Genomic DNA, 17,280 nt, shown 5'->3' with positions numbered 1-17,280 from the left:
GCGCCGCGGTGGGCGGGCGCCGGGCCGCGGGACTCAGGAAGCGCGTGTCCCGGCCGCCGGCGCCGCGCGGTCCGGAGGTGAGTGCCGAGCCCTCGGGCGGGACGGGGAGGACGGCGCGGTCGGGGCCCCTCGGGGGCGCCCCAGCTTCTCCGGGGCCGGGATCGCGGGGCCCGCGGGTGTCCCGCTCCGGGTGCCGCTCCCGGGATCCGCGCTTCCCCTGGAAGCGGGCGCCGACGGGGGCCGGGGCGGCGGGTCTCGGAGGGAGGCCGGGTCCGAGGAAGCCCCGCCGCCCACCGCGGGCCCCCCGTGGGCTGGACCCCGCGCCGCGGGGCGGAGGCTGGAGCCGCAGAGCCACTTGCTTCCTGAGGCCGGAGCGGCGCCGTCCCCGACCCCAGCCCCCAGCCCGGCCGGGACTCGGTGGGTCGGGGCTGGAGGGACCTGCGCTGCCCACTGGCCACGGGCCGCCGGGGGGGGGGGGGGGCGCCCGTCCTGTGGATGAGGAAGCAGGTTCAGGTCAGGGCTGGCCAAGTGCAGTTTAAACCCGGGACCGCCAGCTCCCACGGCCTCCTGCGGGCACCGGTGGGCCCCGGGACGGACCGGACCGGCCGGTGGGCCCTGGCCGCTCTGGCCCAGCTTCTGAAGACGGGCGGGCGGGGCCTGCGCCCTGGGGTCCTGGCAGGCGAGGAGCTGGGTCCTGGGCACTGAGAAGGGGATCTCAGGTTTGCACGGTAGCTGGTCACCCCGGGTCCAGCTCAGCGGATGCTTCCTGAGGAAGGTGAAGGGGGGCCCCTCAGGGAGGTCAGGCGAGGTTAAGGGGGCCTGCCTCCCTGCCACCCACGGCTGGGCGACCTTGAGCTGGTCCCCTGGTGTCTCCTGTCACGTGGGGGCGGCATGAGGGCCACCCAGGGCTGGGTGAGGCGGGCGGCCAGTGCGGAGCCCCGGGCAGGGCCTGGCACACTCAGAGCCCCGCGTCCCCTTGTGTCTGTGCTGGTGGCTGTTGCCACAAACACCTTAGTAAAAAGGGTGGAGAAAGGAACGGGCCATTCCCACCTTCCGCAGCTCTTTCTGTGTGAGGATCAGTGGGAGCCAGAACGGCTAGGGACCCTCCTTCCCACCTTATTGGTGATTTGGCGCGGGGGGGGGGGGGGGTGTCCCAAACAGGTGGCAAATGGCACTCATGGGCCAGTCAGGCTCACGTTTAAAACCAGGGGCGTCATCTTGCAGTGGAGTAAGGTGCCCGGCCGGCGTGGCTCAGCGTCGACCTGTGAGCCAGGAGGTCAGGGTTGGATTCCGGTCAGGGCACATGCCGGGTTGCGGCTCGATCCCCCCGTGTGGGGCGTGCAGGAGGCAGCCGATCAATGATTCTCTCTCATCATGGATGTTTCTGTCTCTCTCTCCCTCTCCCTTCCTCTCTGAAATTAATAAAAATATATTTAAAAAAGAGAGAGAAATGGAGTAAGGTGAGTAAACCTTGGGCTTGTAGAGTCAAGAAATCGTTCTGTTTGTCTGGGGTGTGAGCGAACAGGAAGGGGAGGGATCGGAGAGGCAGGGCCGGGGTCAGACCGCGAGCCCTAATGCCCAGGCTGGGGGGCAGGTTGGACGTGTGGCCTGGAAAGGTCCCCTGGCTGCAGCGTGGGGCCAGGCAGGGAGGCCGGTCCCCGGGGACACTGTCCAGGGAAGGGATGTGAGGCCCAGGTGGGGCCTGAGAGGGTGCCCTGGAGGGAGATGGGGGAGGGAGGGAAAGCACAGGGCTGGCTCGCTGTGCCTGGCACATAGTGGGTGCTCAGTAGGTGCTCTGTGGCCTAGCTGAGCGACTGAGCACAGCATTCTGAGACGGGGAGTCTTTTGAGCTCCTCGGTCTGTTCCTGGAGGGAGTCACATGAAATGGGCATCTCCCCTCACAGGCCACTGGCCTGCGGCCTCCATCAGGTTCCCCCAGTTGATGCTGGGAAAGACACTCAGGTTCCTCCCGATCCTGGGCACCCAGGGAACAGCTCCGCGTCTTGTCACACAGGATCTGGGAGCCAGAGAACGTTTCATGCCCGCCGGCCCTCTGGAATGCTCCGCATCGCTAATTTGGAGAGGAATTTCCTGTTAAAGATTAATTCAGATCTCTTGAGATACCCGCTCTGAACGCTGGGTACAAGGTTCTGCCTGGCTGCGTTCGTGGTCATGACGGTGAGAGCGAGCGTTTATTGAGCACTTCCTATGTGTCAGGCGCTGAGCCACATATCCTTAGCACTTCTGGATACAAACTATGGTCATACCCATTTCTGAGAGGGAGGAACTGAGGTCTGAGCGGTGACGTTGCTTGCTCAGGTTCTCTTAGCTGGGAAGGCGCAGAGCTGGGATCAGAACGCCATTCGTCTAATTTCAAAATCCATGCCCTCCGTCTCCAAGGTGGCCTGTCCCCTTTGTCTGGGTCCGCAGTTGTTGAGAAGATGTAGTATAGAGACAAGAACCTGATCCGCCCAGACAGACGTGGGCTCAACCCCTGGGCCTGCTCCGCCCTCACCAGGGGAGCTCAGGCAAGTCACCTGACCTCTCTGAGCCTCAGTTTCCTCATTTGTCAAATGGGCTCTCAGTTCCCACTTTGCAAGGACAGTCAAGGCACACAATGCGGCTCTAACACCATCTCCTTCCTCACCCTGCCCTTGACTGTCCCAGGATGCCCCCTGGGAGCCCCTGGGAGCCAGGCAGGTGGGTGGGAGGTAGCAGGGGCAAATCTAGACTTGTGCCTAGACAAAGGACGGTATCTTTCACCCATGAAATATTTACGAGCGTCAACTACGTGCCAAAGCTGTCTTTCCTACTTTCCTGATTTAATGCTTAAAAACTAGGGCGGGAGCCCGGCTGCCTGGTTCAGATCCGGCTCTCAGTAAGTTCCCTCTCTCCTGGGGCCTCTGTTTCCTCATCTGTAAAATGGGGCTGATGGTAGTGCCTGCTTTGTCCTCAGCGCACCAATGACTGTTTAATGTATAACCAATGTCTAGTGCCCGCTGTTCACGTCGGTGGTGTCGTAGCCTCGCCTCCCCTGGAGGTGGCGGGGGCAGGAAGGCGGACTCAGAGAGAAGCAGTTTGCCCAGGATGCCCTGCTGGCTCCTGGCAGAGCTGGAATGGAAGCCAGAGCCGAGTGACTGGTCCCCTTGGGTCCCTGAAAGCCCAGTGACTGGCTTAGCGTCCTTCCTGGAAAGCCACCTCGGACTCACCCCCCTCGGAGTCTGTCCCACCTCGGGCCACATCTCAGCTGTGCCCCTCACTGCTGTGTGACCTCTGTTTCTTGGGCTGCCACCTGGGGTTTGCTGGAAGTCAGAGCTTTGCCAATGTGCGGGGTATATGGGGTATGCCAGCTGCCACTCCTGCCCCAGCCAGGGCACCCCCTGCCTTCGGTGTCATTGGTCCCATGAGCTGGCACCCTGACTGGTGGGCACAAGGACAGGAGGCCAGGCCCCTATTGCCATTGTGACTCCGACTTCCTTCCCGCCTCTGAGCCCTTCCTGATCACCGGCTTCTCCGTTCTGCCCCGAGCCCTGGCCGCTGCTGGCTGTGTGACCCTGAGGAAGTCGCCCACCTCTCTGAGCAGGTTTCCTCATGGGTGAGGGCAGATCACAAAGCACATGCTGGGGGCATAGGAGGCCCTCCCAAGTCTGCCCAGATGAGCTCAGGGGACAGGAAAAGCCACAGAAGGAGGTGGGGCAAGAAGAGGGGGTGACAGGCGGGCCATTGACCAAATGGGAATGCTCTTCTTTTTCTTCAGTGGTGAGCAACGGCCGCCCGGCCGCCCGCCCTGCCAGCCCCACACAAAGGGCTGCTCAGTCTCACCAGGCGCCTGCTTTTCCTGAGGGTGGAGTGGCCTGGGCTACACCCGGCTGTCCAGGAGGGCTGACCGCTCCTGGGACAGCTCCTCGTGTGTGGTGTGTGTGTGTGTGTGTGTGTGTGTGTGTGTGTGGTGTGGTGTGGTGTGGTGTGTGTGTGTGTGTGTGTGTGTGTGTGTGTGTGTGTGTGGTGTGTGGGGTGTGTGTGTGTGCGCGCTCGCACTTCCAGCAAACACCCCGGATGGGCCGCATGGACTCAGAGGAGCCCCCAGCGGGCATGGGGCCAAGGGGCCTCAGGTGGGGACCAGGGCTGGCTGGCTCTGTCTGCCCTTGGCACGGAGCGGAGGCGTGGAATACGTAGACAGGGTGGATGAATGAGCGAAGGGAGGAGCGAGGGAGTGGACGGACAGATCAACAAGGCAGGGGTCAGGAAAGCCGCCCGCTCACATTCAGGCCCTGGCTCTGAGACCGAGTGAGCGTGGCGTGTCCTGGCCTCTCTGAGCCTCAGTTTCCTCGTCGGCAAAAATGGACTCATGACAGCCTTCGCCCTCAGAGGGCATCGGGTCCATGTGGGCACTCGGTCAGGGATCTGTGAGGGGGGTTAGCTCAGAGTCGGGTCCAGGTTCGGCTTGGAGGTCGTCTGCCCCCGGGAGAATGGCTTTGTCTTTGATTCCGTGCATTTGTTCGCTCATGGAGTCGCTGCTCTGGTCCCTTGGCGAGCGCACCTGAGCAGCGGCTGAGTGCGGCCTTGTTCCGGGCACTGGGACTCGGTGGTGACCGGAGCAGGAGAGCGCCCTGCCCCCCTGGAGCTTGGGTCCGAGTTCCCATCGTCCCACGTGGGTGCTGCAGAGGGTGAAGCGCTCCGCCTGGTGGGGGGGTCGCACCGCTGCTCAGCGGCAGAGCCAGGGTTCCAACCCCACGTCTGTCTGATGCGCTATCAGCTCCTCACCGCTGTCCTGCGAGTCCCACGGGGGGTGGCACTTGGCCGGGCGGCCCGGTGAGAGGTCTTCCTAGGCCCCGAAGCGCTGAACTCAAACGGCTTATTTATTTAATTCTTAGCTCTTTTTAAAAAAATATTATTTACTAGAGAGAGAGAGAGAGGAGAGATTGATTTGTTGCATTCTTTGGCTGCTTCTTGTATGTGCCCTGACGGGGAATTGAACCCACAACCTATCAGGGTGACACTCTAGCCAACGAAGCTACCCAGCCAGGGCTCAAATGGGTTTAAAGCAGATGGTTGGACTCCAGGCACATTCCCTTCCTGCTGAGTTGTGACCTCAGCTGGGTCTCTTGGGCTCTCCAAGCCTCGGTGTGCTCATCTGTGAAACGGGGTGACAGTGATGCCGACACCAGATGGCTGCCTGGGAAATGTCAGCCGCAACCTCCATTCTCCTGGGACTTCATTTGTCAGCTGGGAATGGACAAGAATGTCTAACTTCCCGAGTTACTATTTGGATCAAAGCGGATGGAAGGTGCTGTGTGAATGTACGAATGTGGCAGGCGCTGCGGAGGGCGGGCCTCAGCCCTAGTCCTGGCTGTTCGCCTGCTGTTGGCACAGGCTGGCGGTGCGGCGGCGCGGCGGAGGGAGCACGCACACCGGTTTTCTGTTGCCTCCGGCTCCCTTCCCCAGCCCCACCCGACCGTTCCTTCCGAGTGTCTGCCCTCCTCTGGGCTCTGCAGGTGTGATAGGTGGAGGGTGTATGCATGTTGGGTGGGCGTCCTCTCCCCGAGGCCTCAGTCTCCCAGGTGGGAAATGGGCCAGCGCCTGTCCTGATAGCTTCCCAGAGGCGGCGAGAGATGGAAATGAGGTGAGGAAACCTACTAGAGTCACGAGCCCGCCTTGGGGCCAGGAAGTCTGGGTCCCAGCGCCTGCTCTGTCCTGCCTGCTCTGGGCTTGTCTTCCCAGCTGTAAATGGAAGGAACGTTAACAACAGTAAGAACGCAGCTGCTCTGTCCTGAACTCCCCAGTGGTCACATTTACTGCCCACAGCGGCCCGTGGCGTAGGCGCTGTCCTGGCAGTTTTAATGTAAAGCACAGACCTGCAGTCCAGCAAGTAATTGCAAAGCAAACACGGACTCAGCAGTGCCCCCCCATTTTACAGATGAGGAGACTGAGGCCCAGAGAGGAGATGTGACTTGCTCAAGGCCACCTGCCGGTGAGTGGCAGGTGGGGAACAGACCAGGCGGTCTCATGGTTCCTGAGGCCACACAGTCCTGTCCGGGGGAGGGGGGGTGGTCTCTGTGACTGTCCTCCCTCCAGGAGAGGGGCTGGGCCGGGGGGAGGGGCGAGGAGGCTCCGAGACCACCCTCCTCCAGGGCGGGAGCTGGCAGCATCGCTCTGAGCAGGACCGAGTCAGAGGGCGGGCTCCGGGGCTGTGACCGGAGGGGAGGCCCGGACCGAGCGGGCGTCTCCGAGAAAGAGCAGCATGTCCTGAGCCCCTGCGGTGTGCCACACCCTGTGTGTCACCGAGGAAACAGGCTCCTGGCAGGGAAGCCGTTGTCCAAGATCGGGGAGCTAGTGGCTGACCGAGGGGCCATCCACGTACCAGTGAGAACGACGTTTTCGTCCGGAGTGCGCCGTGCAGGGGTTCTTAGTGCGCGCAGAGCTGTGCCGACCACACACTGTGGCTCCAGAACTTTCCGTTGCCCCAGAGGGAACCCGCACCCATTAGCTGTCACCGCCCCCACCCCCAGCCCGGCAGCCAGGCTGTGCTGTCTGACTCCGGACTTGCCTGCGCTGGCCGTTCCCCATAAGTGCAGTCCTGTCACACGTGGCCTTTGGCTTGTGTGGCGTGTGCCCTTAAACCACTGCGCCACACTGCCTCCCACGGCTCCCCCTCGCTGGGGCCTAGGACGGGCCGGGTGCCCAGGAGAGCTGGGGGGGCGGTGGATTTTGTGAGCACAGTTGGGATCCCTCCAGCGCGGGCCTGCAGTGACCGAATCTGTGCGGTGGTCACACCGACATGGCCTCTGTGGGCCCAGTGAGTCACCCCACGCTGCCCAGCCTGGTGGTGTGAGCTCGAGGGGCACCCTCCTGGGGGGGGACCTGACAGGACACTGGGGCTCTGTCTACCCTGGACAGGCGGCCACTGTGCAGCAAGCAGGAAGCGGGCTGGGCCCTGCTGGGTAAATACAGGCGGCGGGAAGGTGCCCAGCGTGGCGGGGTGCCCCCCCCCCGCCCCCCTGCCGCCGCCGCCCGGCAGCCTGGCAAGCAGAAGGTTTCGTTTGGCCCAGGGGCCGAGGTCCCAGCGGCGGCTGCTCTGAGCGGCCGCCGGGTCCCGGGCTCCGGGCCCAGCCACTCCGCCCTCCCTGGAAGTCAGGCCTCCCTGGCCCTCAGTGTTTGGTCACCATCCTCTGTGAACAACATGGTGACACAGGATCCCGCAGCACCATCCTGCCGGGCGTGGCCTGCCGGGCGCTGGGCTGGGCGCACACTGTCTCCTTTAACCCTCGCCCAGTCCGCCGGGGCGGGCCCTGGATCACTGAGGCACAGGAGGGCCAGCTGACCTGTCCCGGTCACACAGCCCCGGGCAGAGGATGCCCCCCACTTGTGCCCCTCCCCCCTCCGTCCCCCCTTCCCTGTAAATACCACTGAGGCACAGGTCCTGAGCCACGCGGGTTAATCCTGCTCCCCACTCAGGATCTGGGCAGCCCTGGGCCAGTGGCTACACCTCTCTGAGCCTCAGTTTCTTTACCTGGAAGGTGGGGGCTGGTCAGAACCAGCAAACCTGAGGGTCCTGTCCTCCTAGCCCCTCCCCATTCACACCGCCCGCCCAGGGGCTCCCCGTCTGTGTGTTCCAGGGTACACGGGAAGCGGGGCCCCACAGGTTGGGCAGGGAGCCCCAGGATGCGGCAGGAAGGGGTGCCCTGCGTGTGTGTGTGGGGACCCCAGACCTCCCCGCGGGTCTGCCTGCCTCCTACCCCCCACTCACTCGTCTTTTCTTCCTGCCTTTCCCTCCCGGTGCCTCAGCCGCACCCGTCCTCCGTCCTCCGTGCCCTGCACTCTCGCCGCTCACTGACCTGCGTCTCCTCTGCCCTTTGCCGTTCACTTCGCAAAGCCCAGTCCAAGCCCCTCCGCTCGCAGCCTCTCCTGTCCCTTCCCCTGCCTGCGCCCTCCCCGGACCACAGGGCCCGGGCCTTAGAGGACATCACACGAAGGCCTGGATCCGCGTGGGCACAGCCCAGTGCCGGGCAGCGGACACGAACAGTCCCACCTCGAGGGAAGAGCTAGAGGAGGGAGATGGGTGAAGAGTAGCACATGTGCCTTTAAAGTTTAGCCAGGAAAGTGCTCTAAGGGGCATGTTGCTCTGAATGGAGCTTCACACGGGGCCAGGGGGGCTTCCGGGAGGCCGTGCGGTGCCCGTGCGGAGACCTGAGGAGGGGGAGCCGGCGGCCTGGAGCGGGAAGCCGTCTGCCTCCCTCCTCGATTCTTTTTTTAAAAATGTATTTTATTGATTTTTTATAGAGAGGAAGGGAGAAAAACATCAATCAGCTGCCTCCTGCACACCTCCTACTGGGGATGTATCAGCAACCAAGGTACATGCCCTTGACCGGAATGGAACCTGGGACCCTTCAGTCCGCAGGCCAGCGCTCTGTCCACTGAGCCAAACCGGTCAGGGCTAGATTCTTTTTTTTTTTTTTTAAAGGAAAGATCAATTTTTATTTTTTGTTAATCCTCACCCAAGGATATTTTTCCATTGATTTTTAGAGAAAGTGGAAGGGAGGGGGAGAGAGAGAGAGAGAGAGAGAGAGAGACATCGATGTGTGAGAGACACATCAATTCGTTGCCTCCTGCACATGGGCCAGGGATCGAGCCTGCAATTGAGGTACGTGTACTTGACCGGAATCAAACCCAGGACCTTTCAGTCCACAGGCCCATGTGCTATCCACTGAGCCAAACCGCGAAGGCCGCTCCCTGATTCTTTTGTGGGGTCCACAGTGGTGCTTCCCCAGGGTGCCTGCAAACAGGTGGCACTCAAAGGATGCCCGGAGGGAGGGGACAGGAGGAGCAGCTCCCCGAAATCTCCCCGCGGGGGGCAGCAGCCCACACGTCCCAACTCGCCTCCAGACGTAAGCAGCTTTCCCTGCTCACGGCATCGTCAGGAGGATGGGATTTGGCGAATGCGTGCCAGGGTTGCCGTGTGATCAGGTAGAGCCGGGGGCCGGCGTGGGGTTGGAAGGAACAGACCTCCCACCTCCCCGCGCATCCAGGGTTCCCAGGGAGACGGCACTTGGCTGTGCATTGAGGGCCTTTTCTGCCAGGGGTTTGACTCAACGGGTAAGTTCTTGCAACAGCTCAGTTGCGATCCCCACCAGCAGGTGAGCCCGTGAGGCTCAGAGGCTCGGGATGGACGTGCGCAGGCTCGCCCAGCGGGTGAGAGGCGGGCCTGGGAGCCACCCCCCCTCGGTCTGACGTCAAAGTCAGAGCACACGCTCTTTCCATGCCCCCCGGCGCCCGCCAGGTGAGGAGTGGATTTGGCTGCCCCAGGTGAGCCCTCAGGGGCCATCAGAGGAGAATGTGTGACCTTCCAGATGGCCCTGTGCCCAGAGTCTGGGTCTCTGTCCCGGCAGAGAGGAAGGCTTGGGGCCTGGCTCAGCCCTGAGTCTCCGCACGCTGCCCGGGACCTGCCGTCTGGCCTGCACAGCGCGACACAGCAGGCAGGACCTGCTTTCTGCTCTCTAGCCGTGTACTCTGCCCCAGCCTCCAGGTCAGCCCCGGAGGGCAGGGCTTTCTCTCTGTCTTGCTCGCAGCTGTGTCCCCAGTACCTGGCGCACAGTAGGTGCTCAGTAAATATTTGCTGAATGAATGAATGAATGCATGCATGCATGAATAGGTAAATGGCTTCTGGTCCTGCTCCTTGGCTCTGAGATTCAGATCCCCCTTCCGGCCACCCCGCCACAGCCTCCATCTGTGTGGACGACAATCTCGTATTTATATCCAAACAAAGGGCTTGGATGCTGACAACAAACACGTTTGCAGTCGAGGCCTGCGTGAGGCAGCGGTGCGCCGCGGGCATGTTCACACTCAGGCACAGGCCCTCCGTGGAGCCCGGGGCGCTTGCCTGGTGCCACGAGTAAGCGCAGGCCTTTCCTGCGGCCCGCGGGGGAGCCTCACAGAGGGCTCGCCTTTCCCGCCCCCCGCCCGCCCCCCTGAGGCTGGCAAGGGGTTGGAATGTGTAATTACAGTCTACAGGGCAAATTAGAACAGGGAGGGAGCTCTTTCCTGACCGCAGAGAACAGGGCAGTGTTTGGGGAGGGAAGTGCCAGAGCAGCAGAGCAGGCCCGTGTGTGTGTGTGTGTGTGTGTGTGTGTGTGTGTACGTGTGCGTTGGTGTGTACACACGCCTGGGTGCTGTGGTGTGGGAGGAATCCAGGGTGAGGATCCAGAGGCCCTTCGCTCCCTGGCCTCTCCGAGCCTCCGTTTCCTCAGCCCTAACACGGAGCAGCAGCCCGGCTCTGCGCACCGGCTCTGGGGACTCACCAGGGGCCAGGCTGCAGGGTCTTGGTGAGTTTGGGCGTGGGCGGTGGATGCCAGGCTGTGTGTGCACGGGGAGGGGTGAGGACAGTAACCGGGCTTTCATAGGGTGATGGTGATGAGAGCTTTTTCTTGGTTAATCCTCACCCAGGAGATTTTCCCATTGAGGTTTAGAGAGTGGAAGGGAGAGGAGAGACAGAGAGAAACATCGATGTGAGAGAGACACACTGGTTGCCTTCCGCACACCCTGACCAGGGCGGGGGATGGTGCCTGTAACCAAGGTACGTGCCCTTGACTGGAATGGAACCCGGGACCCTTCAGTCCCCTGGCCGACGCTCTATCCACTGAGCCAAACCAGCTAGAGCTGAAGCGTTTTTCAAATGCTTAATAAGGGCCCAAGAGACACCCGACCAGCCACAGGTCACAGCAGCCCTGTGGCACAGACGCTGCGATCGCAGCCTCATTGTACAGGCAGGAAACTAAGGCTCAGAGACGCGCCTGAGCTGGTAGCGGGGATCCTTCCTTCCGGGCTGCTTTGCAGCTTGAACACCATACGGTCAGGGCTCAGATGGTGCCTGGCACCAGCACCTGGCAGGGCCCAGGCCGAGGGGTCAGGGCGGCCCAGGCTCTGCAGCCAGCTGCCCAGGTTTGATTCCTGACTCTTGTGAACCTGCTGTGTGGCCTCAGGCACTTAACCTCTCTGAGCCTCAGTCTCCCCCTCTGTAAAATGGGAATTATAGCAGTGCCTACCTGCAGGGCAGGGCCTTGCAACCTCAGCTCTGTAGACTTTTTGGTTTGGGACTGTCCTTGCATTGTGGGATGTTTAACCACATTCTTGGCCTTGACCCACTTGATGCCAGTAACCTGCTCTTCCCTGCACATGGTGACATTGTCCCCAGACATTGCCAAGTGTCGCTGGGGAGTGAGTGGGCCCCACTGGGAGCCGCTGGACTCGGGCTGCAGCGAGGATCCGGTGAGCGTGCGCGTGGAAGCGCATAGGCTGGCCCCTGGCACCGGGTGAGAGCAGCAGAATCCTGAGAATGATGGCGGTTTATCTCACAGTTATGATTTCATCATAATTAAAATGCTAATGCTGATCCCTGTGCCTCGCCCAAGGCTACGAGCAGCCGGTGAGCGGCTGGCGGGGGTTTGAACCCCGGGCTGGCTGACTTCAGACGCGCAGCTGTGGAGCCCCTAGAAACCCTGATGCTGTTCAGGTTGGGGTTCCTTAGAGGAGGGGGTGCATCATGGTGGGGGGTCTGAAGGGGCCCTCCCAGCTACCTCTGGCCTTGGGAGCTCCCTGAGGGGGGTGTCCATGAGGCCCAGCCCCAGTGGGGGAGGGGGCCTTGGAAAGGGGTGTGGTCATTAGGAGGGTGTGACAGTGGAGGCATGTAACCAACGCCACTTCTCTTCCTGACTTGGGGTCCCCAGTGAGGGGGACAGGGCTGTTTCTGGGGTGTCTAATTTCCCCCCTCAATGCTTGTATCCCCAACAGACACTCCTTCCTGCCTCAACATGTGGCATTTGTTCCCACAGAACAAAGCCCGAAGTCATGTGACAGCTGCTAGTGGACACGGGTCCAGGTCTCCGTCTCCCACCTGGCTGGTGGAGGGAACCACTGGTCCCCTGAGGTCCTACTAGGTGCTGGCACTGAGTGGGTGCTTCACATTTCTGAGGTCACTGGCATCTGCCCAGAGCTCGAGGAGGTGTGGTGCCATTTTACAGGTGGGAAAACCGAGGCCTAGAGAGAGGAAGTGATTTGCCCAGGATCACACAGCTGCTAGTTCCAAGGCCGGGACAGGGACCAGCTACATCTGATGTCAGAACCTGCGCTCCTAACCCTTCCTTCCTCCTCTGATCATAGTCAGTGACAGCCCCCAGTTTAATCCCAGGGCTGGTACTGCACATGCCTGATCTCATTTAATTCTTTCTGCGAGCCTATGAGAAGCTACGGCAGTTGTACCCATGTTACCGGCGAGGAGGCGGAGGCTCGGTGCTCAGTGGTAGGTAGACAGCAGAGCTGGGCTTGGAGCCCAGGCCTGAATGACTCTACAGTCCAGGCTCCCCTTCCACACTGGAGCCCGGGGGGCAGTCCCGGCAGGAGCGCTGGCATCTGTGCCCCCTGCGCCCGCCAAGAGAGGTCTCTGGAGCCCTGGCTGGTTTGGCTCAGTGGATGGAGCGTCAGCCTGTGAACTGAAGGGTCCCAGGTTTGATTCCGGTCAAGGGCACATGCCCGGGTTGTGGGCTCGATCCCCAGTAGGGGCCGTGCAGGAGGCAGCCGATCAGTGATTCTCTCTCATTGTTGATGTTTCTCACTCTTCCTCTCTGAAATCAATAAAAATATAAATTTTTTAAAAAGAGAGGCCTCTTGCCGTCCCCACCTCTCTGGCAGCCGCAGAACAAACAAGGTGGGGACCAGTCTTCACTCGCTCCTCCGCTGGTGTGCTGGGCGGGAGGGGACAGGGGAGCACTGTTCAGTCTCCCTCCCGCTGGGCGGGATGCGGGAGTTCCAGGAAGCCGGCCTCGGTGCCAGCGCCTGTCCCTGAGCCAGAGAGACCGGGGTGCAAGTCCAGCTCGTCTTCCTCCAAGCTCTGACGGCCCTTCTTGTTCATTTTTATTTTTTAAAATATTAAAATACTTATTTATTATTATTATTTTTGTTAATCCTCACCTGAGGATATTTTTCCATTGGTTTTTAGAGAGAGTGGAAGAGAGAGGGAAAGACAGAGAGAAACATCGATGTGAGAGAAACACATCGATTGGTTGCCTCCTGCACGGGCCCCAACCAGGGCCGGGGCCGGGGAAGAGCCTGCAACTGAGGTGCGTGCCCTTGACCGGAATCGAACCCGGGACCCTTTGGTCTGCAGGCCGACACTCTTTCCACTGAGCCAAACCAGCTGGGGCTATATTTTTTAAATTACAGTTGACATATGATGTATTAGTTTCAAGTGTACAACCCAGTGATAGACATTTATGTAACGTATGGAGTGGTCACCCTGATGGAACTAGTACCCACCTGACACCACACATAGTTATTATAATATTCAGTAATGTGCATCGCGTATGGTATTACCCTAATGCAGTAGGGGATATAGACCATTCCCTATGCTACCCTTTACGTCACCATGACTGTTCTGTAAGCACTCATTTGTATTTAATCGCCTTTTTCACCCACGCCCGCAGCCCCTCCGGTCGGGCGCCCAGGGGCAAGTTCTCTGTATCTGTGAGTGTGACTGCCCCTAGGAGCTCCGGGGCCTCACCCGAGGAATGGGGACCGGAGATTCCTCTGTCACAAGGCCATTTGTTGGTAGGGAGGGTGTCCCAGAGGAAGGGGCAGTTGAGCTGGGACACGGGCCGGGGCGGGGCGGGGTACCAGGCAAAGAGGGATCCGCCCGCACAGGGGCAGAGTTTGTGCCTGGGGAGGCCGGCCATGTCTCGGAACCTCGATTTCTTTCCGATTCTGGAAAACGGGGTCAGAACGGTGGTGCTGATGAGGAAACCGACTGGGCCCCGCGGGTTTCCTGAGCCCCCGGCGCTGGCACAGGGAGGTGGTGGCCGTGTTTCCCAGGTGCTTACTGTGTTCTGGGCCCTGCCCTCGGGCATCCCCGGTGACGGTGACAGACCAGGCTGTGGCTGTGGCTGTGGCTGTGGCTGTGGCTGTGGCCCTGCCCTGGTCAGCATGGCCGTCCGCAGTTGCTAAGAGTGGAGCTGGCTTTGAACCCTGCTCTGTGGGCTCCGCGGCTGGTGGGTGGGGGAGGAAGCCTCGGCTCCAGGTGTGGGTCCCGGGTGTCTGAGGCCCTTCCTCCTGCAGCTCACGCCCAGGGAGCAGGGCGAGCGGGCGGGTCGGCGTCCAGGTCCCTGACAGGCTCCAGGCAGCTCCTGCCCGGCTGGCGGCAGCCGCAGCTGGGGCGCCGCACCCTGTCATTACAAGGGAGGCTTCGAAGCAGCCGCAGCGGGCTGTTTGCCCACGTGGGAGGGCCTTCCTGAGCCCCGCTGACTCGCCCGTTCCCTTGCAGGCCCAGCCGTGAGGACGCTCGGGCCAGCATGGCCGATCCCAGCGAAGGCCCCCGCGCGGGGCCTGGTGAGGTGGCCGATTCCCCTGGGGATGAGAGTGGCACCGCCGGTGGGGAGGCCTTCCCCCTCTCTTCGCTGGCCAACCTGTTCGAAGGGGAGGAGGGGTCCCCCTTGCCCTCACCGCCCGATGCTGCTCGCCCGGTCGCTGCCGCCGCTGCGGGCACAGGCGATGGGCGACCAAACCTGCGCATGAAGTTCCAGGGCGCCTTCCGCAAGGGGGTGCCCAACCCCATTGACCTGCTGGAGTCCACCCTGTACGAGTCCTCGGTGGTGCCCGGGCCCAAGAAAGCGCCCATGGATTCGCTCTTCGACTACGGCACCTACCGCCACCACCCCAGTGACAACAAGCGGTGGAGGAGGAAGGTCTTAGAGTGAGTATTGCTGGCTGCCCAGGCAGTGGTCTCCAGCTCTGTACTGAGTTCATCCACCCACCTGTCCATCCACCCACCCACCCACCCACCTGTCCATCCATCCATTCACCCACCCATCCATCCACCCACCTGTCCGTCCATCCATCCATCCATCCATCCACCCTCCCACCTGTCCATCCATCCATCCACCCACCCATCCACCCACCCACCTGTCCATCCATCCATCCATCCATCCATCCATCCATCCATCCATCCATCCACCCATCCATTTATCCATCCATCCACCTGTCCATCCATCCATCCACCCACCTGTCCGTCCATCCATTCACCCATCCATCCATTCACCCTCCCACCCATCCACCCACCTGTCCATCCATCCATCCACCTACCCACCCATCCATCCATCCATTTATCCTTCCATTTATTCATCCATTCATCCACCCACCTGTCCATCCTTCCATACACTTGTTTGTTCATCCATCCATCCATCCATCCACCTATCCATCCATCCATCCATCCATCTTCTACTCATTCATTCATCCAGCTACCTGTCTTTCCACCTGACCATCCACTTGTCCAATCCATCTGTCCATCATCATTCAAATATCTATGTACCCATCTATTTATCTGTCATCTATTTGTCCAGCCCTCCATTCACGTCAACCTTCCATTCATCCACCACTTATTCATCCACCGATTCATTCCTTCACCTACCCACTGTTTCTATTCATCCAACCAGTCAGCTACCCATTAAACTATACTCATCACTCATTCATTCATTCATTTCATTTCTAATTTCCCTCCCTCCCTTCCTCCCTCCCTCCCTCCCTCCCTCCCTCCCTCCCTCCCTCCCTCCCTTCCTTCTACCAATTCATTCACCCACCTATTTGTCCATCCATTTGTTCATTCATTCATTTGCTCAATCACTGACTCATTCACATTTTTGTTCATTTTCTCATCCATCCATCCACCCACCTTCTCCTGCTGACACAACCCCAGCAGCCCCTCCTGGGTCTTCTCCAAGTGCCACCTTCATTCCTGGGCACCTCCTGGGGCTAAGGGAGAGGTCAAACGCTAAAGTATTAGCCCTTTCTCTCCATGAAGGAAGCCTGGCGGAAAGGAGAGGAGAGTGGAGAGAAGCCCTGGGTGGGGTTAACGCATGGCCATCCCAATGCTGCATTCTATGCCAGGCCTAGCGCCATTCCCCTCACTGCAGTCCCCTCGCTGCAGCCCCCTGGCTCCAACCCCCTCGCTCCAACCCCCTCACTGCAGCCCCCTGGCTCCAACCCCCTCGCTGCAGCCCCCTGGCTCCAACCCCCTCACTGCAGCCCCCTGGCTCCAACCCCCTCACTGCAGCCCCCTGGCTCCAACCCCTCACTGCAGCCCCCTTGCTGCAGCCCCCTGGCTCCAACCCCCTCGCTGCAGCCCCCTGGATCCAACCCCCTCGCTGCAGCCCCCTGGCTCCAACCTCCTCGCTGCAGCCCCCTGGCTCCAACCCCCTCGCTGCAGCCCCCTGGCTCCAACCCCTACATCACCTGTGTGGACCCATCCTCCTGCCACGGGTTCTGCCAAGATGAGTCCTGCCGCCCAGACTCCAGAACAAAGGCATTTGCCTGGCTTCTTCCTGTGGTTTGTGTGGCTTCTGCAAGCCTGGCTCCCAGGATCTGTCACCTGCAGACCCGCTGCCTGAGGAGTGAGCCCTAGTTCCTGGCCCTTGGGATGGGGTTGGGGGGGGGGGCAGGACGTCCTGGAGTTCCCCAAGCTTTGGCAGTTGGCGTGAGGAATGAGGCCGATGAGGACAGTCTCATCGCCACGGCCGCCCCAGCCTCTGCTCCTGCAGAGCCAGTGCCATCATGACCCTGTCTAGGCCCGACCCTGGTGTCCCTCACGTGCCCGCGTGGCCCAGACTTGGAAACCAGCCCGTTTCTCTCCTCGACTCCTGCCTTCATCCGCTACTCACCCGTTCACCCAGCTACCCATCTCTCCACCTGTCATCCATATGTCCAGTCCATCCGTCCATCCATCACTCATTCCAATATCTATCTGTGCATCTATTCATCGTCATCCATTGGTCCAGCCTTCTGCCCTGAGAACCCCTAGACGCCCCTCTCAGGCTGGTGGCACCTGGAGGACAGATGAAGGCTGGAGATGTCCTCCTCGCTGCTCAGACTCATTTACTCCCTCGGATGCAGCCTGTTGTCACTGGTTCATTCAGTGAATGTTTCTCAAGCGCCCGCCACGTGCCAGGCAGTGGGTGGGCCCTGGGTCCAGGGGTGAGCTAGACCAGACACGCCCCTACTCAGTGGCCCCTTCCCTTTGGAGGGCGAGACAGACAATAAGCAAGTCAGCAAACACGGGAATTGAGGTGGGGGAGGGCTGAGGTAGGAGACGAGCTGATACAGGAATGGTAGTCCGGGAGGGCTTCTCGGAGGAGCTGACATTTAAGCCCAAAGCTGGGGGGTGAGGAGGGGCAGCCACACACAGGGGAGTGTCCCCGTGGAGGGAAGGGCAGGAGCAAGGGCAGAGCTGGGAGCCTTGCCGTGTCT

At 60.9% G+C, this 17,280-nt stretch overlaps 1 protein-coding gene across 1 annotated transcript in view; it reads left to right on the top strand.

Moving 5' to 3' along the window:
• The window catches only part of TRPV4 (transient receptor potential cation channel subfamily V member 4), a 35,897-nt gene continuing 18,617 nt past the window's right edge, over positions 1–17,280 (top strand). Inside the window, exons 1-2 of the mRNA XM_059675879.1 lie at positions 1–77; positions 14,306–14,734. Coding sequence (XP_059531862.1) covers positions 14,334–14,734 — 401 coding nt within the window. The 5' untranslated portion in view covers positions 1–77; positions 14,306–14,333. The remainder of the gene's footprint in view (positions 78–14,305; positions 14,735–17,280) is intronic.

Source organism: Myotis daubentonii, chromosome 19, assembly GCF_963259705.1.
Source record: "Myotis daubentonii chromosome 19, mMyoDau2.1, whole genome shotgun sequence".
Taxonomy (NCBI): Eukaryota; Metazoa; Chordata; class Mammalia; order Chiroptera; family Vespertilionidae; genus Myotis; species Myotis daubentonii.
This window is presented reverse-complemented; position numbering and strand designations above follow the sequence as displayed.